Source organism: Labrus bergylta, chromosome 20, assembly GCF_963930695.1.
Source record: "Labrus bergylta chromosome 20, fLabBer1.1, whole genome shotgun sequence".
Taxonomy (NCBI): Eukaryota; Metazoa; Chordata; class Actinopteri; order Labriformes; family Labridae; genus Labrus; species Labrus bergylta.
Window position 1 is genome coordinate 6,142,649 of NC_089214.1, and position 24,236 is coordinate 6,166,884.

The 24,236-nt window shown below is 39.8% G+C and overlaps 2 protein-coding genes across 6 annotated transcripts; one reads left to right on the top strand and one right to left on the bottom strand.

Moving 5' to 3' along the window:
* Positions 1-944: 944 nt before the first annotated feature.
* Positions 945-22,563, bottom strand: LOC109983737 (ADP-ribosyl cyclase/cyclic ADP-ribose hydrolase 1). 4 transcript variants are annotated; one of them, XM_065948812.1, is made up of 11 exons: positions 22,445-22,563; positions 16,087-16,174; positions 6,671-6,774; positions 6,432-6,555; positions 3,387-3,513; positions 3,151-3,286; positions 2,186-2,268; positions 1,973-2,046; positions 1,804-1,896; positions 1,531-1,617; positions 945-1,146 (listed from the first exon to the last, which is right to left on the bottom strand). In XM_065948812.1, the coding sequence occupies exons 3-11, from the start codon at positions 6,735-6,737 to the stop codon at positions 1,047-1,049; spliced, it is 891 nt and encodes a 296-aa protein (XP_065804884.1). In that variant the 5' UTR covers positions 6,738-6,774; positions 16,087-16,174; positions 22,445-22,563; the 3' UTR covers positions 945-1,046. The 4 variants fall into 4 exon arrangements, with proteins under 4 accessions (XP_065804884.1, XP_020489229.2, XP_029133115.2 ...); XM_020633573.3 differs by lacking the exons at positions 16,087-16,174; positions 22,445-22,563 and adding an exon at positions 14,779-14,844; XM_029277282.2 differs by lacking the exons at positions 16,087-16,174; positions 22,445-22,563 and adding an exon at positions 14,775-14,827.
* LOC109983770 (inositol monophosphatase 1) lies at positions 13,382-24,236 on the top strand. Of its 2 annotated transcripts, none has more exons than XM_065948813.1 (9): positions 13,382-13,581; positions 14,481-14,591; positions 16,789-16,922; positions 17,998-18,102; positions 18,352-18,397; positions 18,595-18,703; positions 18,931-19,039; positions 20,503-20,654; positions 22,468-24,236. In XM_065948813.1, exons 2-9 carry the CDS (start codon positions 14,529-14,531, stop codon positions 22,584-22,586), a joined length of 837 nt encoding a protein of 278 aa, XP_065804885.1. In that variant the 5' UTR covers positions 13,382-13,581; positions 14,481-14,528; the 3' UTR covers positions 22,587-24,236. The 2 variants fall into 2 exon arrangements, with proteins under 2 accessions (XP_065804885.1, XP_020489292.1); XM_020633636.3 differs by lacking the exon at positions 13,382-13,581 and adding an exon at positions 14,110-14,193.

A 24,236-nucleotide genomic window follows, 5' to 3' on the forward strand; every position in this document is an offset into this window, starting at 1 on the left:
AACAAATCTTAAAAGGTATTAATGACTATTCTTTATTTCTAGTCTAAAGCACTCAAATGTACTTGTGGTGCACGCACAAACATGTTTGTGCATTTGCAAGCGTTGTTCACACTCAGTGGTTTTGAAGAAGTTCATGCAACAGTCATCAGCAGCTGAAAGATTGTCTGAGCCATAAAACAAAGTTCATGGAAAAGTCATCAATTGTGAACTTCAGCAGACCTTCGAGTGCCAAAACGTGGATTAAAACCGAAATATGGACCTTAAGGCCCAGGTTCCTTGTGTGTGTTTTACAGAATCTTAACAACCTAATGATGTAATGGTACATGTATATCTTTCCAAGGATATCTTGTGCTCTTATTATCATGCAATAAATGACATGTTCAATGATAAGAGGGTTGTGATTTCTGTATAATAGAAAGAAATGCACCTGTTGTCAAATAGGTACGAAAAATCAACATATCCGTTTTGGTGTTGCACTTATTCCATTAAAATTGATTAAGATGATTGCAACCTTCAACTCATCCACATAACAAAAGACTTGCAGAAGTTCAGGCTCTGCAGTGTTTTTCCCGGTGACCTTTAGCCCTCAGACAGAAGCAGATAGAAGCCCTACAGGGCCGCATAAAACTCTCAGGGGGGTACTAGGCTCACGGACACCAAGTGATCCCCCCCTTAGTTTTTTCGTAAAAAAATACAGATTCTGGAACATGCATCAAATTTAAAAGATAAATAAGGATGTTCATATAACTAGATTTTATTTTTTTTAAATAAGGTAACGCTAGCTCACATTGAGGTCCTTAACGTAACAGAATGAATTAGATTTGCAAAATGCAGTTGATAGCAAAGCCAGAGTTTTGTGAATCAGTAACAGATTTATTTTACTCTCCAAAAGGCTCCAAGAGGCTTTCGGATGTAATTTACTAAGGAATTGAGATTGATGAAAGTGTGGGTATAAAGTCTCCAAGCAGACAGTTTATTCAACACACCTTTTCTGTGCAGTAGACAGAAAAATTACAAAGTGAATACATGCAAAATATTTGTGTGATTCAGTCCAACGTGAGGCTTTTCTTCTGTCTGAGGCTGTTTGCACATGTTTGGCACGAGGGCTGTTCGGGGTTCTGGATGCACTGCAGGATCATCAGGGTTCTGTGGATACATTTTTATAAATGTTACTCTGGAGTACTTTCTTCCGGAGGTTCATTACTGAGCCATAAGCAACATCTGTGTCAATATCTGCAACTGAGATCTGTCGGATTTTACAATAAAATATATCAGGACTGTGATCCTTGCATGTCTTAGAATGATGTCTGATGAATCATTTATTTCAGCAAGTTTATGTTCACAGCTTATTAATAATTGGTGATTTTAGCTGGATAATTTTTTTTATACTTTGTTTTTTAGTATGCCTGAGGCTAAACAAATTGACCCATAGCTTTGTCATGACATCATATGTTTTTATCCAAATTTATTCCAAGGGTAATTAAAAAAAAAAAAGAAAAAAATGTGTAGGTCTCATTGGATGTCACTTACTGGTCGTCATCTGTGCAGGTCCACCTGAAACCTCTTGACTGAAGTATCTGGATCAGGTCTACAATTGATCCTTTGCCACATGATTCTCTGAAAGAAACAAAAAACTTTTTGATTTGTTTACCCCGCTAAGATGAGTCGCCATTTACTACGTTTTTATGAGCTATAACTAACGAAACCATCAAACACACAAAGGCAATGATCTAATCAGACTTATTTATGGAAATTGGTTGAAAAGTTACATTTACAGTTACACAAAGATTTTTTTATCCTTACATAATGGGTCCCTCTAGATTGGTCACCACCTTTATGTTGACATAATCCACTCTGTGAGGGTTCAGACTGTCCAGTTCAACACTTCCAAACATGCTGCAGGATAAAATAAAAGTGATTATTCAACAGAATGGACTGCTGAAAATGCCCTTCATTCATATATGTATTTTACCTTTTCTCATTGAAGGCATTAACAATTGATCCATTCAGTAACACAGTGATGTTGCCACACGCCATTTCTGCAAACTAACAAGCAGGTGAAGGAAATCTCATGAGACTATTATTCCACTGCTGGTTTTGGAACAGTATGTTGCATGTAAATGATAAACGACGCAGCTGTGCGCACTGCAGAGCTGTGCGGAGACATCTCTGACATTGAGCTCACGTTTTGTGACGCTTGTCTCCACAAGGAATACACCGGATGATTTCTGCACGCCGACCACTCGGGACAAGAGCTGAAATCAAAATCTGAAAATTCACAAATATCAGTTTAAGGAGCCAGCATGTGTGATGTTTGAATAAAGACATGAATGAACGATATGATAAACAAGTTACGTTCATGTGATGACATGCAGCTGGCAGATTAATAACTCAGCGCCACATCTGTATTAAAAAAAATCTTAAAGGCAAGCTGAACATACGGAAGCACAGCTGCAGCTCAATGAGTGATGTGGTTTCATTGAAATCCCAAAGCTGCAATGGTTCCTCATTGAAAAAAAAACATATGCCTGAAAGCTTCATGTCATTGAGTTGGATTTTTTGTGGTTAAAGTTATCAAAGAAAGTTTCAGGACAACTGGTTCTTACTTAATCATACAACAACAGAGGCAACTTTAACGCAAATATGAAGGCTTGTTTTTCATCCATCTGGCAATATATCTCCAGCATTCACTTTATTTTTGCTCTAGTTTGGTCTCCACCAACTCCTTTTGGAAATAGCTGGGTCCTCGGCTGCTTAATGCGCCACCATGTCTACTAGCTAGGCGATACTTATGTATGGATTAGTCACACTTAGAGCTGAGCATGAAGTGTAGCTCTTGCACAGAAAACAGATTTCTGCTGCTGCTTTAAAAATGGACTGTGAAACCAAAACAATGAGCTAAAAGACACTAAAATGCCCATTTGAGCTTAAAGGGACTAAAGATAAACGTTGGCTGATTCTAAAGTTCTCATTGTCATAACATCTTAATGAATTGACTAACTACCTTATGTTTAATAACACAGGTTTGAGAAACGCCCATGTATTACAGTATTTTCTAGTTTCCCAGTTTCTTGTAGGCATTTTGGTATAAACTGGTACAAGCACCATGTTTAAATAGTTTCTGCCTTTATAAAACCAGAACAGATCTACCCGAGTCCTCCTCTTGTCCACACCAGATGAGGTCGTTGAACATGTAGCCGACCAGCGTGTCCTCGAGAGTCCAAAACTGGCCAACCACAGCTGCATAGCTGTGCATCAGCACCCGGGTTTTACTCCAGAACAAGAACTAAACCGAGGAATACAGGAAGCATAAAACACATCAGTATTCACATTATTCATTTGGTATTAGTGAACACTGTATTACACTTTATGTACTATTTGCTCACCCTATCACAAGGCAAGGTTTGTGGCATGGCGAAAAACATGGGATGATAATCCTCCACCCTCACATTGCAAGAGGACTGACGGACAACTGCCTCCTCAAAATGTCTCCAGATGTCCTCGCAGTCATGCCTACAAATAAATGATGTATGACAAATTACATATAATCCAAATGATTAGGAAGAGGGTAGCAGCAGCAAGTCAACCTGCAAAAAATCAGTTAGAAGGTTTGGAAATGTGTATATTTTCTAGGGGTGCAAACTAAATTAAATAATCGGTTACAAGAAAAATGTAATCGATAATCGTTTTGTAGTCCACATTTTTGAAAATGTTACTTTATTTTATTATTCTTGCATCGTGTGTTCTAGGATAGGCCTAATTAAAAACAGAAAAAAAAGGAGCACGAGCGCAAAAAGAAAATAGATGACAAACAAAGAGCTGATAAAGGCTCTGTGCTGAAACGCGTCCATTGTTGATCCGTAAGCTGCTACCCTAACAAAAATATCCCTTTAATTACTCCCCTTATGAATTCACAATGAACAAAAAGTCCCAAACAAACAAAATATGCAATATGATCTACGAAAGTTCAGTTCAAATTGTCTTTTTAGTCCACAGACAAAGAAGGACTTTGACTTTGCGATTACCGCTTTACTCCGCTAAACCAATGACGTTTGATCATCCATGACAGAGCAGCATAACTAGATGTTTTCCTATTTTTAAAATCTATGATTATAAATCTATTATTTTTAAATCTTTTAATAATTACAAAAAGGATCAACTTTATAGGGAGACAGAGCTCATAGCGGACAATGGAGCGAGATTGAGCGAGTGTGTCATTACGCACAGAGGAGAAAGATGAAACAGTTCACCTGTTCTATTGTAACTTCATTAACCAGAGTAAAGTGCGCTCTACACTGCAGACTGGAGTCTTTGTTAACAGAATGTTGCTGTCAAAACAGCTTCAGCGTGCGATGAGTGCGCACTGATGTCTGCACGTCCACTCGCCACACTGCTCTAAGTATAAGTTAAAGTTAGAAGTGTTAAAATGGTCAGAAGATACGTCTGTGTGAATTTTTATTTGAGGTTTGCTGTCTGTTGAAGTAAGAAATGTCATATTTGAATCTTAATACAAAGGCCTATTACTAACAATTATTAAAATCCCGAAGATTCAAATTAATCAGTAGATACAGCCGGCATCGAGTCACAGTTGGTGGCGGGGCCTCTCGTGGGGGAAAAGAGTCACAGAAAAAAAAAAAAAAAAAAGAACTACAAAACGATTACTCGAGTACTCGCTTTAACAATGGGAAGAGTAATCGATTAGAGAAAATTTTGCATTTCTGCACCCATATATATATATATATATATAAATAAATAAAAATAGAAATATTATTTTCTGGTTCATTTTCTATTTAATGGAAAATATTTGGGTTTTAAACTTTTGATTAGACAAGACATGACAGTCAAAGACATCACTTTGGGCTCCAGAGAACTGGATTGGACAATTTTCACTATTTTCTAAGAAATCTGTAGATCGGATGGTTAAACTGGAGGGCTAGAGAACAGCCAAAATGTTTCGATGTATGTATCAATATTGGTGTAAAATGTTAGCTTATGACCTCTGGAACTTGTTGTCATTATGTCTTTGCTGAATGCATTTTTAAATTGTAAACTCAACCAGGAACATGGTTTGTTTGATATTTGCAGTACTTTAACATGATCAGTGAAAGGCTCACAGCCTTTGTAAACAAACAAAAGTGATGAACTTATCTGTAACTAAATAACCAGGAAGTGTGTTTCAAGAGAAAACCAAGCAAACACCTTTGAACTCAACTCAGACACAACTCCTGTTATACTAGCTAAACTTTCCCATGAGATCAAAATCTCTTTTCCGAACGAAGCGCATCAGAACACACCTTCGTTCCACACGATTTCTTTGCTTACCGGCCAACTTTCTTTTCAGAAAACTCAATTCAGCTTTATTTATAAAGACCTAACCCACACAACACAGTTGATCCAAAGTGATGAACAGTGAAGAAAGAGGAAAAACAAAGCATAAGTAACAGACAAGAACAACAACAACAACGATCAGGCAACAATTATGTAGAGGGTAACACAAAACTTATGGAGCTATGGATCCCTTGAATTGAAATATGTTTTAAGGTGAGTCTAAAAAATATCAATTGTAGGTGAGAGACAAACTTTGGGAAGTAGGGAGTTCCACAAACTTTGGTCCAGCAATAGACAAAGCCTGAGCTTCATAACACCTCGTCCCCCTAGATCAAGGCATTGATCGTGTTAAAACTCTGGCGGCTGCGAGGCCGGTTCTCGGCATGGACAGTGCCCCCCCAAAATGCTCAGCCTGCCCCACTAAAGCCAAATATCCTCCTTTTACCACAAGTTTCAGAAATAAAAAGGTTTGTTTTTTTTCCTGGTCAGAAAATGCCACTTTCTTATAAAATGTTTTACTAATACCTTATTGGTTGGTTTGGCCACATAAGATATGGAGATCATCGAGAGAGGTTGTCAGTTTTCTGATCATTTGACAGTCACTTAGCTGTACACATCCCACTTGTAGCCGTGTTAGCGTAGCTTGTTGAGCGATAGACTCAGTCGGTCTGGGAGATTGGTTTAAAATGAAATAAACTACAGGCGCAAGTATAAAAGTTCTGCATTGATTACTTTAGATAAAAACATAAAACAATCTGAGTTGTAGTTTATGGTCGTATATAACACTCATTAACTTTAGTCATCTCTTACTGCCCCCCCATTCAAAGCAGTCTACAACCGGGCCTGGACGGCTGCATTTTGTACGAGGTTGTAGAAGGAAAAGAAAAAGGGAAAGGAAAGGAAAATAAAAATGCATTCAACATCAACACAAGTTTGACTTTTCTTCTTGTAGGCTTCAACACTGCTGATATCATAAGCATTGTTTGTTTCAAACATCTGGAACCCAAATCCTAGAACTACCAAGGGCTTTTTGGTGGAAATCAAGTCTCTCAGGTTTAGTGACAGCTGGTTTAAAAGTCAAAGGAGTAAAGGTCAAGCTTTACCTGGAGCTGGGGTTAACCAGTGTGATGTAATTGTAACACCGTCCAACCACGATGTGTTTGATGTTGGGGGTAGTGCCGAGCTGAGCGCTCAGAGGACCAGGGCAGAAAAGGAGAATAAAAAACCCTTTCAAAATCAACACAAAAAAGAAGACATTGTATTTCACATGTGGGCGTGACATATCAAAGAAAGTAAATCAAAAAAAAAAAAAAAGTGGACAAAGTCAGGAGGAATCACTTACATACAGTCACCCTGATCATCACAAAGGATGCAGATGTTTGATGTGCGTTCATGATCGTGAGACCCATCGTTTCAGAAAACCTGCTTGTCTGTACATGCCTTAATCTGCAATAGCAAAGATAAGATTTGAATAAATTTGGATTTCAGTGTAGAAAAAAAAAAGTGCTTTCCTGGGAACTCAAAAGATGCGTGTTGACTTAAATGTAATTTTCTCGTGGCAAGTACAAAACTTCCTCCCACGTCTTTTTTTAAAATCGCTTGGAGCCTGTCAAACCTGGCAGCTTTTCAAACACCCTGCAGTTGCATTCAAACATGACCTTTAGCGAAAACAATCAGATCCCAGCATTTCAAGGAGACACACAAAAGATACACATACTTGATAAATTACAGTGGTTGGCACATCATTAAATATCAGGAGATTAAACGGGTACACATGCCCAGTTTTGTAACTGAACATGTAGAAGTATATGCTCACCATTTTCCACGCAGAAGGCTTTGCTGACAACAAGTCGCTCTAAAGAGGTGATGTCAAATGCTGTTCTCAGAGTCCCGCAGTTGTACACTGCCTTACATATAACCTCCTGGTTGTCATGCCCGAGAGGCTCGTCTTCATATGTGGACAATCACAGCTTCTCACCAGCTCAAAGGCATGTCGTAAAGGACAGAGGAGATGTTTTTTTTCCCCAGCTTCCTCTCGCAAATAGTAGATCCACATGACTCCCATTATGGTGTTAGGAATCTCCAAACAGAGCGTGTGCTGTTCTCTGTTTAGGTGGTGCCACGACAAGCCTGAGGACTCAACATATGTTGCTGTTTGTGGTGTTATTGGACTCGTATTGCTACGGTTTCAATTCACAAGGGGTGTATATTAGAATTATACGCCTGCGGTGTTCAGTTGAAGACAGGAGATGTTGTTCTTGAAGTAGTTCAGAATGCGCTGTATGGTCATAAGAGATTGTTTGTCGTCTCTTTCCATCTATATCGGTAGCCTAACATGTTTCTATCGTAATGGAGTAAGGGGACTGGCCGAAAAAATATGAATCCTCAGAAAAGAGTATGAAACATGTTGATTTGTCCACATGGGCTGGTGGTGTTCGGGGGGGGGGGGGGGGGGGTTCGTTTGGTGCCTTGCTCAGGGTCACTTAGGTGATGCCTAGGAAGTGATCTGGCACCTCTCCAGCTACCAGACCTTTTTTCCCAGATTTGGTCAGCACCAGGACTTGAACCGGTGGTCCCTACAGAATGATCTACTGCCGCCCCAGAATATATCAGATAATCTTAAATTGTTTTTTTGCAATTGTATGGATGACATTTCTCATGCAAACTTGCAAGATTCTTATCAACAGTATCACATTAAATATCCATAACTTAATAAATGTTAGAGCCTGGCAGATGTACTGGTGCGCTGATATTCTTTGTCGTTACCTGCAAATTAAAAATGTGTTTTCCACCATTCTCCATAATGGATTTCTTTTTTTTGTTTTTCACAAATGAAGGGACTAGAAGTGATTGGAAATATTGGATTGTTTAACATTGTAATAGACTTTCTGTTCAATAAAGCAGCATTCTGAGATGATTCTCATAGTCTTAAAGGTGCACGATCAACATGGAAGAGCTCTTCTTTTTTTCCAGCTCACTTCACTGGTAAATAGGTTGGTCATTCCCTTTTGAAGTTGGTATTTGTCTTATATTATAGGGACGTGTGTCTGGTTTGGCAGTACTTTGTGTTGGTGAGCAAGGTGGTGGGTTTGATGGTTAGTAGTGTTGGATACATGTTGAATCACATCTCCTTCACCTTCTCACAAGTCCACAAGTCTATAGATTCTGTTTGTTTCACTCTTTCCCCACTGTCAGTTTTCTGTCACATTGCGGTGTGTTACAGGTTGGCAGTGGTGTTCTTTATGTTGCTTCCACTAGATGATGTGTTTCATAAGGCACTTTGGGGAGTAACTTAACTCAAATATTACATGGTGGATAATGTGTGTTTGAAATGATGAGATATGTTTCAACCTTTGGAAAACAAACATTAAGTTTGTTCTTATGGGGGGAGGTGTTACGTGCTGTAGTTTTGTGTGTTTGTTCTCTCTCTCCTGTGTGTGCTCCCCAAGTGTTGCTCCTCAGCCTCAGAGTGCCCAGCATCACCTGTGGCTAATTACTAATCAGGGGCAAACTATGAAGAGCAGGCGAGGAGGCTGCCAGTTGCTAGTTGGTCGTTGGACTGCGTGTGTCTTTGACTTTGACAAATTTAGTGTGATTCTTCTGTGGAAGGATTGAGTTTGGATTAAGGCTTTGTTGTTCAGATCTTGAGTGTTAGTTTTGAATTGGCTTCTTTTTGTTTTTTTCGAAGAAGCTTATTTTGTGTTGCACATTTTGATTTAGTTTGTTAATAAATCATTTTAAACTTTGCTTACATTATTTCCCATTTCTTTTCCCCGGGTTTTAATCCCCTCCCCTCATCCCCTAGCCATCTTGGGGAACGTAACAATTTGTTTGTCCACACATCCTTAGGCCAACGCAAAACTGTGGCAATGCGCTCAAACACAACAAGAACAAGATAACTATGTTCTGTTACATCAAAATGTATTTCAGAATCCAAAGAGGAGCACGGACAAGCAGAAAAAACTTAAGACATTGTTGCTACACTGTAGGAAATTACAAAACCCTGGCAGCTACCAATGTCTTATCCCTATAAGCCACTGCTAAATTTCTGAACAAAATTAACAAACTTGGTAACAGTCATCGCAATAGTGAACCAAGTAAATTTGTTGCCGGATGCCAAACAGTAGATTCTAAAACACAACTAGCCAACACACAAACACAAACTTACCTAACTGTCTTCTGGGACCTGCCGGGCTCGAGGTGAATTTAAAGGCTGCATCAATGGCCGAAGCCTTGAAATGCCTACCCCCACCAGGAAACGTACTCCCCACCCAGGATTTGTCCCGAAAATAAGAAAGGCAAAACAAATAAAATTAGTGGCCGAAGGAAGGACTGCAACAGCCAAGCTGGTCACTCCCCTAACTAAACTGAGGAAGCTTTACACACTAAAGGCTAGACACAATACATCCCAAATAACTTACCATTAAATTCACAAGAGGTACAGTATACAAACAAACTAAGCCTACAACAATTCCCAAGTCTCTTGGATCCCGGACGAGCCCCCAAATTGTTATGTTCCCCAAGATGGCTAGGGGATTAGGGGAGTAACAATAAATTAAAACCCAGGGAAAAGAAATAGGAACTAATGTAAGGAAAGTTTAAAATGATTTATTAACAAACTAAATCAAAATGTGCAACACAAAACAAGCTTCTTCTAAAAAACAAAACAAAAAAGAAGCCAATTCAAAACTAACACTCAAGATCTGAACAATAAGGCCTTAATCCAAACACAATCCTTCCACAGAAGGATCACACTAAATTTGTCAACGTCAAAGACACACGCAGTCCAACGACCAACTGGCAGCCTCCTCTCCTGCTCTTCATAGTTTGCCCCTGATTAGTAATTAGCCACAGGTGATGCTGGGCACTCTGAGGCTGAGGAGCGCACACACAGGAGAGAGAGAACACAAAACTACGGCACGTATGAAATAAAATTGCTTTCAAAGTGTAATCAGATGGGTTGTAATTGTCAACATAATGCCTTGTCTTACAACATAATGAAACATAATTCATTGATCTGGGTAGAAGATTTAGAATTAATGAATGCACAACTGTTGCCAGACTCATTTAAATGATTGTCCTGAATTTCTGCCATGTCTTTGAGACACAAAGGCCATCTGAGGTCAAATCTGTCAGACAGAATATGAATGAGCCAGTGCCCTAGTGTTTTTAAAGCTAATTGTGTTGTTAGCACTCTGCACAGGAGGACAGAGCGTCCTCGCAGGACTGCAAAAACGTATTGACACAAATCGCTCCGAGGGGTTAAGTGGCTGAATTTCACCTCAGAAAAAAAGGAAGCCAGAATCGGATTTCGACCTTGAAGACAGAGCTGAAAATAGCAGAACAAACCTTTTTCACTGCTCTACTGATAAAACTGAAGTATGTGTACGTTTGGAGAAACATCTTGCAATGAAGAGGGATGTTTTCTCTGTAACTGATGTCACTCCACTTCCACTATACACACACAAACTGACACCTTCACGCTTTGCCCTGTTGTGGCCTCACTCTCTTTAACATCAGGATAGAAAACATGGCTACTTCAGTTTTTTGATTTTCTATTAATGGAGCGAATAGTTGATACTATTAGAGATATAAAACAGAATTCTGGAATGAATTGGGATCAAATTTGAGGAAATATTTCAGCATATCATATTGGCAATACAATTAAAAACCTTAAATGAATTATACTCTTTGGTCACCAATATTATTATTATTCAGTTCTGATTTCAATACTTTTTAATTATAATTAATAGTGGTATTGTTGTTGTTAGTATTATGGGTAAGGCTACACAAAGCTGTAGTAAACCCGAAATTGAGTTTCTTAGTCAAGGAACAAAAAATAAATATAAATACATAAAATTAAAATATTTTCAAAGAAATGTATTTGAACTTCGTGCCGACTTGTACAAATACAAACGGTTCTAGGCAGGGGCCAACGCCCCTCTAACATGGAGCTTGGTCCCACCTGTGGCCACCCCTCCAAAAGGAAGAGCCCCCCCTCATAACACTTGCACAGTATTTGACTAAACAACTGGACTCACTCTAGTATTAAATAGTTACTGAAACAAATATAAATTATGGTATTTAATGATGTGCACTATTATTTGGCATAATATATATTTTTTAAAACGATCATCTTTGTCCATTTTTGACCTGGGTTTAATGTTCCCCTCTGACAAAACAACTGGCCCCAGTTTGCCCCCCTCAGTAGAAGTGGTCTAGAACCACCACTGCCAATGAGCTTTCTTGATCTGTGAAGTGGATCGGTTTCGTCAGAGATCAGGTCGGTCCAATCACTAATTTTGAGACTCATGATTAATTTGAAAATATTCATGTCTAATCAATTAAAATGTAAATTTAAAAAAAAAAAAAAAAAAAAAAAAAGGCAAATGCAGGAAATACACCAATTCCAAACATTTTTGAAGCTTTAACCAGCAGATAATTTGAATTTCATTGACTCAAAAGGACTAAGAAGTACCAATACACTAATGAAGTGATGCAATGTCCACACATGAACCATTGCCAATACCATAATATGCAAATTAAGCTTTTCTTGTTTAGAACAGGTTTTTACATGTCGTCTGTCTTTAAATGTCAAATCAGTATTACATAACAGCGGAAGTCGCCTGCAGCAATTAAAGTCTGAACACAGCAAACATGTTTCACTCCATTTAAAAAACAGCAAACAGAAAAGAAGAGCATTTTGTCCCACACTGTTGCTGCCCCCTTCTGACCTAAAGAGGACTTGTTATGATATCGAGGTTCCAAAAGTTTTTAAACCAAACAATCCCTATTTATTTAAACTCACATGTAGCAAATTTTGATTAACTTTTAATATCAATCCAAAGCAGTAAATTACATGTTTCTTTACCATTTGTTCTTTAAAATGCTCGAGAACTTTGTTTAGAAATGTTTTATATAAAGCTTTGTCATATGAAACAAAGTTTTATCATTAGTCCTTCATTATGACAATATTTTAGACACACACGCCCACATACTCCTAACAAAAATGAGAGTTGATATTTGTTAATATATTGACGTGTATGAACTTTCATTCATGTAAGCTGAAACAAGCTGCAGTTTTGCCTCTTGTATTTGCAGATTAACATTAAACTCTGAGTGAATAATGAATTAAAAGAACAAGCTTTCTGAGAAGTTGTTCTGTTCACAAGTGTAACAAGCTCAACTTAATGGTCTCAATCTTGATTGTTGGGTTGAGATGTATCAATATTTATTCAAGCTCCATTTAAAATGAGGAAGCAGGTCGGGGTCAGGGACTGTCAGAGGGGGTTCAACATGTGGATTAGTTGCAGTTTCCAGAGAAGCCAAGCTCAGGGTGTGCTGTGCATGGATCCAGAATGACACATGTCCAGTCAAACACAGAAATAATCACATTATCTGACGAATGGGAGAAAATTCTGCTATTGAAAACACATAGGGCCGATGTACACCACTTTACAATTCTACAATTCACTTAGCAGACGCTTTTATCCAACGCAACGTACATCAGAGCGCAAGAACAACACAAGCAAGGATCTAGAAAAAAAAGGGAACATTGTCAGTAAGAGCAAACGATCAGCTTTGAGTCTGATTGGACACACAGGTGCTGACAGGAAGTGACCAGAGGCAAAGCACAACATTGAGGGCAGTTCTTGAGAGCTCTAATCAGTATAGAAACCATCTTATAAGTCATCGTTATCAAACAAAAAACATCGTCATTACCATCATCAATAATATCGAGACCATCATCATTAAGTTAGTAGGTATTCATGAAAGAGCTGGGTCTTTAGCTTTTTCTTAAAAGGTGCAGAGGGACTCTGCAGATCCAATGGAGTTTGGAAGTTCATTCCACCACCAGGGGGCGACAGAGGAGAAGAGTCTAGTCAGCGTCTTAGGACCCTGTTGTGAAGGTTGGATCAGACGCCTTTCATTGGCAGAGCGTAGTGGGCGGGAGGGAGTGTAGACCTGATGAGAGTTAAAGTAACGAGGAGACCTTTTTGTCGCTGTTTGGTAAGCGAGCAGCAGAGTTTCAAATTTGATGCGAGCAGTAACTGGGAGCCGGTGTAAGGAGATGAACAGCGGAGTGACATGTGCTCTTTTAGGAAGGTTGAAGACCAGTCGTGCTGCTGCGTTTTGTATCATCTGCAGGGGATTGATAGTGACTGTAGGAAGATCCGCCAGTAGAGAGTTGCAACAGTCGATGTGTGATATCACAGGCGCCTGTACCAGGAACTGTGTAGCGTGCTCTGACAGGTAAGGTCTGATCGTCCTGATGTTTTACAGGGCAAATCAACATGACTTCACCCAAAGAGAGCCTCACACTAGACACCAATACCTGCTCATAAAAGTAACCTTTCCTACTTCTTCCTGTTGAAAAAAAAAAACCCAACATACTGACACTGAAGAATCATGTGTTCTATATATTTTTTTGTAATTACACCACACTTTCACGAGCCTAAATGTCTTACTTTCTTATTTTTGTGTTGAAATAATTATATCATTTGAATGTAATTGATTGCAGACCAGTTCAACTAAGATACACACTTACAATGCATGAACATAATTTTTTATTAAAGCCCCGTGGGGTACAAAGAATTAAAACCTCACTTAAATTGAATAAATCTTTGTTTGTTGCTGCCTCTCCTTTAAAACAAGGAGAGAAAGTTGTATGAATAGTTACTTCCGTGTTTCTTTCCCTCGGGGAATAACAGATTACTAGCCAATGAGAGCCGTGTCTTCAACTCTAAGCGGATTTGTTTTAACCAATGAGCGAGAGTTTTTCTTTAGTCCCGCCTACTCCGGTATGTCCTGCTACAGCGAGCACAGAGAAGTCAATCCGTTTGGACTGCTGCAGGTGGGCGTACTGTAAGTAGCTTACGGCAATGCAAAGTGTTTTAAACGTAACTGTAGCTTTTTGCATCTTGGAATTAGATGAATTAGAAAGCCGTCTGTCACAACTGTTAATGTGTGTTTGAAGCTGTAATTGTCATTTTACGTCGAGCTCGTTAAATGGCTCTTACTAGCATATAAGCTAATTTAGCTAACGCTCCGTTACTAGTTGGTCCTTGCAGGTTTCCCCCGGTTGTTTCTTGGCTGCAAACATAAACACGTAACTATATGGCTTCTTAGCGTTTCGTTCTCTTCTCCAACAGGTCTCTTTAACCTGTTTGCGTGAATAACATCCACATCTACCTGTCAACATGAGCGACCCCTGGCAGGAGTGCATGGACCTGTGTGTGGAGGTCACCAAGGAGGCTGGACAGGTAATGCATGATGTGGTCCTGATACCCCCCACCTGTTAGACTAAAACATGCAATAACAATGAAAGTGATTTTTTTTTTGTATAAAAGTAGAAAATAAACCCCCCAAACCTTTCAAAAGTGTGATTTGCAGAGGAGGACCCAAATACAGAATTATCAAAAACACTTAATTAAACAAAAACTTACTTACAAAAATCCAAACAGGAGAAAACAAGGAGCCACGGGTAGACTGACAGCCGACAAACACATACAACGAACTGACAGAGAAGGGAAGAAACACAGAGACTAAATAGACACGGGGGTAATCAGACACAGGTGAGACTAACGACACAGGTGAAGACAATGAGGGCAAATCAAGGCAGGGAGAAAACACAAGAACCAGAAACACTGAGGACGATACAAAATAAATCATGAAACACTAAAGACATGCAGAACTCAAAGAGTCTAACAAAACACAGAGATACACGAGGATAAAAAAATGACAAAATAAAAACAGAAAACACTGAAGACACAACTAGGAAACCATGAACACGAGGAAACATTAACACTCAAGGGAAACAAGCAACACCGGGATAAAACAGGGAAACTCCAACACAAAGTGACAGAAATAGTAACAACTAATTGAAGCGCTTCAGCACGGCATTATATGAAAGCTTTGTAGCATAATGGTTATAGCAGCGCCACGTCGCCGTAGAGGCTCCTGGAACGGTTCGGTTCCTGGAACCGCTGAACAAATGTTTTTTTTTAACGTTTACCTTATTGGGAGATGATAACTCAAAGTGCTCCCAAACAGGAGACGTTTTCCTCTTTCTCACAGGCTCCGTTTCTTGGGAAAAAATAGAACCAAAACTCCAACTCTCAACAACCAACTAACGCAAACTCTCGAGGAGACATGACAAGTGGGATTCGCTTCCTTTTATCCACAACCCGAAACACAAACAAATCAGTGACGTAGTTCTACTCGAAGTGAGGCCTCGTTTGTCATCGATGACGCGCTTCTCTGAAAATGACACGAGCCTCGGCTAGAAACGCCCCTCCGACACGACACACGCTTCAAAGCCTCGGTGTCAAACGTAACGTCACTAACAATTGCACACCAAGCAAAGTGAAAACACACGTGAAGGGGATTATCTTGCAGAACAATTATAAAGGACAGGAGACGAGTTTGAGTTCAACGTCATCTTAATTATTATCTTGAAGGAAATCAGATCTGCAGCAGGCATCAAGTGACAACAGATACAATCAACTACCATTACAGAATTGGAGAGCGTATGTGCCTGAATCACAGCTTAGCAGTCTGAAGAGTCCTGTTGCAACACAAACAACACGCCCTGTTGGTAGTAGACAGGAAGAGTGATGCCAGTGTAACATAGACAGACTCGATTAAATCATAATTGACTGTGCATTGGTCTAACCTAGAGGTGCTGCATGGAAAAAATGCATACTGAAGAAGTTCAGACAGAGGATGGAAGATGTTTTCATGGTCTGGAAAATTTACCAAATATGGCCTTCTGGTGGGGGGAAGGGTTCATACGAGCCCATCACTGTATTTTCCGTTTGGTCCATCCTGGTCTTCTTTCAGGGACCTGAGAATGAAAGTTAAATTATTACACTATCCGCTTAACAGGCAAGCTGTGTTCCATATATTAAACTGTTATTGATTCTATTCCATGCATGTTTTAAATCATTATCCCCCACACGTGTGTATGGACATCATTTCTGTTGAAAGTGAGAGTCTAGTACAACACTGTGTCCGCTCTGAGGTTAGATTGGCACATATGAACTAAAAGCATGATAACACACTTTGGATACTTTTTAATACAAAGGTCTTTTGGTAAGAATAAGTGTGTAGACCTATTCCGTTGGGATTTTTTGTTGACTACTTTAAAGATTTATGTGAATTTCTGTCGGTCATGTATCATGTTTTTTTTCTGTATTGGGTCCTTGGAGGTCCCAGCTTTTCTTAGATACAAGTAATGGGGGCTCCAAGAGAAAAGGTTGGGAAACGCTGGACGAGTACACGAAAGAGAAAACACAAAAATACCCGGTCCTTAACACCTCATTATCACCGCCTCCTCTTCCACAAAAAATGTGACCGTAACACACATCACATTAGTTCCAATTAAAGTAGCAGATGTAGTCTGTCATCCCAAAAACAAATCCCCTCGTTGAGTTTCATCATTGTTTGACTTTCTGCCAGATGATCCGTGAGGCGCTCCAGAAGGACATCGCCGTCATGCATAAGAGCTCGGCAGTTGACCTGGTGACCGAGACGGACCAGAAAGTGGAGCAGCTCATTATATCCTCCATCAAGGAGAAGTACCCCACTCACAGGTACTTGACTAGCAAATAAGGACAGGCGAGGTGGTGTGTCTGCTGCGTGATATGGTTGTAGTTGAGAGCATGAAGAAATGAAAGATCATTTATCAGAGATTGTGTTTTTATGAAGTCTCTCTAAATCTCTTCTTTATCTTCATGCTGTCTTGTAATATTCTAGCCTTGAATGTTTCAATTTAAAATGTTTATTTGGTTTCATTTAAGTGCAGTATGGTTGAGTTTTCTGTCATTTGATTTTAAGCAGGTTCAGAGTCTTGGTGTTTGAACTGGTCCATGCAGTGCTATAGCCAACATCCTTAAATACTTAAAGAGGTCATATTATGCCCTTTTTGGGGTTCGTATATTTAATCTATGTACCTACTAAAGTATGTTCACAATAGCTAAAGTTTGAAACTAGCAAATAGATGTGCCTAAACATGCACAGGATACATGGAAAACACACTGAAGAGCATATAAAACCAGAAAAAGCAGAATATGGGACCTTTAAGAACTTCTGGGACAATTTCAACAGCTGCAGATGCTTAGAATGAGGCATGTCAGCATTTATATGTTAATAACGAAGCGATAAAGGTCAGAAATAACACGAACAAAAAAACGTATCTATTGCGTGACATCTATTTTGTCCCTTGAGGCGCACCGTAGGTAAACAACTGCAGATTGTCCCTGTAGCCAGATTGATGGAAAAGAATGACACCTCTGTGACTTTAAATGGTTAATTTCACTATTAATAAAACTCCCAGACAGCTCAGGTTCAATGGTTCACTTTTTTTTACCGTCCATTTAGCCATTTTCATTTGCTTGGTCTGGAGGAAGTTCCTTAATTCCTTTCAAAATAAAATCACTTTTCCATTTGTATGAGAATGCAAAGTAAAGCATCCTTAGCATAAAACAGTACAAAATAACAAAATAAAAGCATACTGAAACTATTTTGAAATTCTAAATAATAGAATTTCAAACATGCGATAAAAAACGTGATTAATCGCAGTTAATTGAAGTTCACCAATTTAAAAAAATATTGTTTGACAGCCCTCATATAAATGTGTCAATTTCCTTTATTTTCTGTCTTCTTCAGTTTCATAGGTGAGGAGTCTGTAGCAGCGGGCGCCCCAAGCATTCTAACCGACAGTCCAACCTGGATCATCGACCCGATCGATGGCACCACCAACTTCGTTCACAGGTACTGCCCGTTTCTGATACACAGTACAATCCACTGAGGAGCCTGATACTGCTCTGGGTCTGTTTGATCTTGGTCGCTCCTAATCTATTTTTATCTTTTAATTAGGTTCTCTCTTGGATTGTCCTCCCTGTCAGTGATAATTAGAGAATGTAGATGAAACTGAACTGATAATAGAAAAACGTTTCTCGTTAGCTAAAACCAAGAGGGACTTCATTAAGTGAATGTTTCTTGTTAATGTCTTTTGTGCAGGTTCCCCTTTGTGTCTGTATCAATCGGCTTCACTGTGAAGAAAGAGGTTCGTCTTAATTGTTTGTTTTTATTTGTTTTGACACTGTAACATCTTAATTATAGGACACATGAGCATAGTTAACGCTCCAATAATGAATTTCTGATAAGTAGAACAGCATTATTCTGTTCATATTTGCCTTTATATTGTCTCCTCCTCCCACACCATGATTCACTGCTGCTGTCTGTGCGGCTTCTTTCCCTCAGGTAGAGTTTGGTATCGTCTACAGCTGCATTGAGGATAAGATGTACACAGCACGGAAAGGGAAAGGAGCTTTCTGCAATGGAGTCCCTATCAAAGTGTCTGGACAGGAAGGTAAAGATGGATAAAGTCATCAAGCTTTAATGTTGCAGTTTTTAACAAACTCCACTAGGTGGCAGCAAGGTCACAGCAAGAGTCTCTGCATGCACTAACAGCTCAGTAGTTGTACATTTCAGACAGAGATTCTGTGTTTTTATTTAGAGGAATGACAACTTTAATTTGCTGAGTAATGTTGAAGATTAATACTCTTAGAATAATGTTGATCTCTGTTTATCACCCAGATATTAGCCAGTCTCTGGTTCTGACCGAAATGGGCTTCAAGAAAAATCCGGAGCATTTCAAAACAATGATGGCCAACATGAAGACCATCATCTCCCTCCCTGTGCACGGGTAAATATACAGATATGCAAATGTTGTAATGCTTGATATGTCAGTCCTGATTGATTAGGTGAGTCCTGTTGTTATGGACAGTAACAGTAAGTTACATCAGGAAGTCAACAGAACACAAACTGGTGCGTGTGTTGATGCAATGAAGGCTTTCATTGAAAAGTAGTGTCACTGGTTGTGGTTGCAGTGATGCCGTACAGCGTTGATGTGACAATGGGAAGTGAAAACTGAAATGAGTTACCCTGGATTACGTTCATGCATGGTTTCTTGTGAATACACTGTGTGTGTTAAGGTAGTTTGAGACACATGAGGGAATGGCAGACTCAGTCATTAGAACATTTAAAGTTCTCTTAAGTAGAGGTGTGATATCAAAATATCAATACAGCAACATATGGTCGTCCTTACCCATGTGTGTTTTGTTTTGTTGTTGTTGCTGTTGTTTTCTGCTGTATGTATTACTTTGTTTGTTTCGTCTGTAGTGTGTTTTGTATTGCTGTGTTGTACCTGTGTCTTTGTAAATATATGTTTGGGACCCCCTTGAAAACGAGGTGATACACCTCAAGGGGCTTATCCTAATACAATACATTTTCTCATACATTTTCTTATTACGCTGGGGCCAAATATTGCTATTTTAATCAATCAATCTTTATTATGTTACAAAAAGCAGGTAAAACACCTTACTCATTGCTTTATTACAAAGACATTACAACATTAATCCATCGTGAGCACAGCACAAAGTTACAGTCACAAGAAAAAACATCCTTTTAAGAGGCAGTCATGGGCAAAGAACAGCTGTCGACCGAAACTGGGATAAGAAGCAGGAAGAAGGATACGGAGGGTGTCCTTCACAAGGATCACAAGTAACCTATGAGACATGAGAGCTCAGGAGTGTTTCTGATTTAAAAGTAATACGGCTTTCTAAACATATTACTTCCTGTATCACTACTTCATGACTACTTGTAGATAGATAGATAGATAGATAGATAGATACTTTATTGATCCCGAGGGAAATTGTGATTGGTGTGTATGATATTAAACCTGGACTTTACCTGTTAGTGCATTTTGTCATCTATAGTCAAACATTTATGGTATTGGACTTTCTGTCATTGTCTTAAAATTGATCAAATATGGCCGAATCACTGTATCTTGATATAATGGGTTATTTATCGGGTATCATATTGCATCCTGAGTTACTCTGCGATTATCTCCCCAAAGAGTGACGCCTTGATATCCTTACAGTTCAGACACATGTGCATGATTCCCGGCAGATGGACCCTTTTGTAGCATGCCACACACTTCTTTTTCCTCCTCGTGTTTCCTGACTTCTTCTCGACTTCCTCTATCAGATGAGGTGAAAGTGTTTTCCTTTAAATGTTCTCTCACAAAAAACTAAACTTTGACTTGAACCAAGTGGAAGGATAACTGTGTGTCACAAGCAGTCAAACACAGAGCATTTCCATCCACAGTATCCGCTCCCCGGGCAGTGCAGCTGTCAACATGTGTCTGGTAGCGTGCGGGTCGGCTGACGCTTACTACCACATGGGCATCCACTGCTGGGACATGGCCGGAGGGGCAGCCGTCGTTACCGAGGCCGGAGGAGTTATCATGGACATTTCAGGTGAGTCACGGACAAAACATAAGGTTTTCACACCAAACTGTTCAGAGGCTGCTGAGGCACTGGGTGAAGTGAAGCAAACAAGCAGCAGCAAGGTGGTGGGCTTGTGGAGAAAAAAATTCTGAAGGAAATACAGGAAGTACAGAGCAAAGCCGGTTTTATTGCCTTCTGTTTCCCCAGCACAAACACAACAGAGGCTATTAATGCTTAAGCATCATTTAGAGTTTCTAATCCACATTGTTGTCGTCTTTTATCCCTTCTGTATGACCACACATGTCGCAGTCAGAAAAAGGAGGCAGGGCAGATAGTGGCTTTGTGCTGGAAAAGGGAAGCAGCAGAGTCTGACACATTTTATCTTAGAGTTACAAAACCCTGCCAGTGACTGACAGCTAGGCCTGCACGATGTGAGACGAGGTGCATTAGAGATGACTCACGGTTTGTAAGACCATCTGCTTTTTCCATGTTTCTCCTGAATCCAAAAGAATCAAGAAATATTTCTTCACCCTTTAAAGGAAGAGTCAGTAGCATTTTTTCTTTGCAGCTTGTAAACACAAAATAAAAACTGGGCCCCTTCTGGGCTCACCGCCTGCAGAAGCTCACACTCACTGCAGGTCATAGTGCGTACATTTACTGCTTGTACCTACACTGCAAGCTACCGCACGCTAGCACAAGCTCACCCCCGGTGTTTTGTCCCTGCCTGTCCAACAGAAAGCAGACTATTAGCAGATTATCCGTTTTCGGATAAAAGCCAACACAAGGTTCATCCTCACTATGATTATATTTTCTCTTCTTTGCCACTGCATCCATGTCGGTCATATAAAGCGGTTGGAAATTGCGTCCAATTGCTGAATGGCATCCACTTCTAATCTCACCTGTGTGCTGTCATTGGCTGGGGGAAACACACCAGCTCCAGCCCTGAAACGTCCATCAAGGAGACATGAATGCTCCTTTTACCAGATGCTGATATGGCGATGAATTGCACCGCACTTATAGCAGCTGGCATTTCATCGAGGACATTTAGGACAGTGAGGACCTGCAGCATAGCTAGCTTCTTCTTTTGCACTTTTAAGGGTCGTATGAGGCGAATCACTGCATCCAGCAGAGTCACAGAAGAAGGGTCTAACTCACTGATAACACTTTGATATGAGTGGGATCATGATGCTGGTGATTCTCCGCCCACGCCATCACCGTTTGCTCCTGGTATGCCTGTTTATCCCTTGGTGACTTACTTAGTTTTTAGCATTTGTTCACGCACACACACAACCATCTCTCAAAATGTAGCAGCAAATTAATCTAAAGCAGATTTATGGAGGGGAGCGTTCGCTGCCTTTGCCATTGTGACCAGTATTGTTTTATTACACCTTTGACAAGTCATACATCAAATATTATTATTACTCAGGAGTGTTGGAACTCTTTGAATCGCACTGAATAATAGATTGTCCTTACATAACCTGGTTACTCAGTGATGTTGTTTGTGCATACCAACAGCTGTGATATGTGAAGTGACTTTCCAAACGCTCCATAAGATGCATTATTGTCTTTGAAATGTTTGGGGTTTTATACATATAAGCCAGTTTAAGATGATGTTCTTCTGAAGACAACTAGTAAAAAAAAAAAATCCAACAGTGCATGTGTCTGAATTAGACAAAGAAAGAAGAAGAGATTTCAACATGTATCGTCTGATCCTCATCTGTTTCTTTCATGTTTGTACAACACACATGGTGACAGACAACTTTAAAGTCTCGTACCAACATAACCACATAGAGAAAATAATTGATTTCAGTATTGCTTACTTATTATTTTCTCTGTGTTCCAGGTGGACCATTCGATCTGATGTCTCGGAGGCTGATTGTCGCCAGCAGCCGAGTGATAGCAGAACGCATCGCCAAGGAGATCACAGAGTTTGACGTTGGCAGGGACGACACAGATGGCTAATAAATTCCCCATCATCGTCCTCTCGGCAGACTGAACAGGTTTTTAAACACACAACTGTTTTGCATATAGTCATGATCACTTCTATGCCTTAAGAACCAAAACAATAAACGTACCTCTGAAGAACAGCAAAGCGGGTTTTCTTAAAGACACAGCACTCCAGGCTTTCAGCCGTCCTTCTGCTGAAACGTTTCTTATTAGGACATTCATGACGTGATTAATGTTTATTGTCTGTGTGTCTAAATGCACTTGTTTTTAATCAATAATTTCTCATGTTGTCTGTATTTATTCATGTGCACAATGCAGTCAGAACAACATCCCTGATGGAATTCCTCTTTTTAAAGGTCCCATATTATGCTTTTTCTGGTTTTACATGCCCTTTAGTGTGTTTTCCAAGTGTCCTGTTCATGTTTAGGCACATCTATGTGCAAAAATTCAAAGTCCACGGAAACGCAGCTTCTCCTACGTCCTCCTGTTAGCTGTAGCATTAGCTGCATGTAACGCTCAGTTCTAGCCCCCCTCGATAAAAAATTATCAGTGCGGCGTCATTGTCAGTGTGAGATCACTGATCTAAGCCCATTGGCTCGTTGTGGCAAGCCCTGCAGCTCATGTTGAAATTTCCGAGACGCGTGCTGAGCAACTGACCAATAACGACAGAGCGGATCGGCAGACCAATCAGAGCAGACTTGGCCCATGTGGGGTCTAACAGTGTGGGCTCAACAGAGTGTAGCTGACGGACTCAGAGCGTAGAGGGAGCAAGGAGGAGCAGTACATGAAAACAGACACTTTTTTCTGACTTTAGCTATTGTGAACGTACAAAAGTAGATTAAATATACGAACCCCAAAAAGGGCATAATATGGGCTCTTTAATTTATTTAAGTTAAAGGTCACATATTATCGTCCTCTTTCACCAAATTTTAAATGGGTCTCAGAGCTCCCAGAAACATGTGTGTGAAGCTTCTTGTTCTAAATCCACTCTGATCCTGTATTTGATCATGCCTATAAACCCCTCTATTTCAGCCCTGCTCAGAACAGACTGTTTTTGTGTCTGTACCTTTAAATGCAAATGAGCTGTGTCTGACCCCCCCCCCCCCCCCCCCCCCCAGAAGGGCTGGGGGGGCTCTGACTTTCTCGCTCCATGTCCTATTGTTTATGGTGTGAAGGCAGACTCAGAGGGTAGAACAAACACCTAACTGTGGGAGTGTCACCCACCTGGAGGGGCTACTTTGTGATGTGCACATGTTTGAGCACACATTTTCTGAAAAGTGGATCAGGCAAAAGACACAAAGGATGGACTTTTCTCATCATTGGGGGCTTTGTAGATGGACTAGAAACACACATTAGTGTTTGTAAAACACGGTTAAGTATATTTTGCATAATATGTGACCTTTAAATCGTTCAAGTTTTTAACATTCATTTAGCTTTCTTGTGGGATAATTCATGTCGGATATCTGGGATGAATGAGTTGTTGTTCAATTATTTATAGGACTATTTCTTTATGCAGTCTGAAAATACATTTTAATGCCCTTCAGGAGTTTGTACTGTATTTGATGTACACCAACTGTATAACTGCTTCTCTAGGCAGTGTGTTTAAAAAAGGGTTTTTGTCGAAGAATGTAATAAATGCTGCAAATAAAAAGTCACTATCCTGTC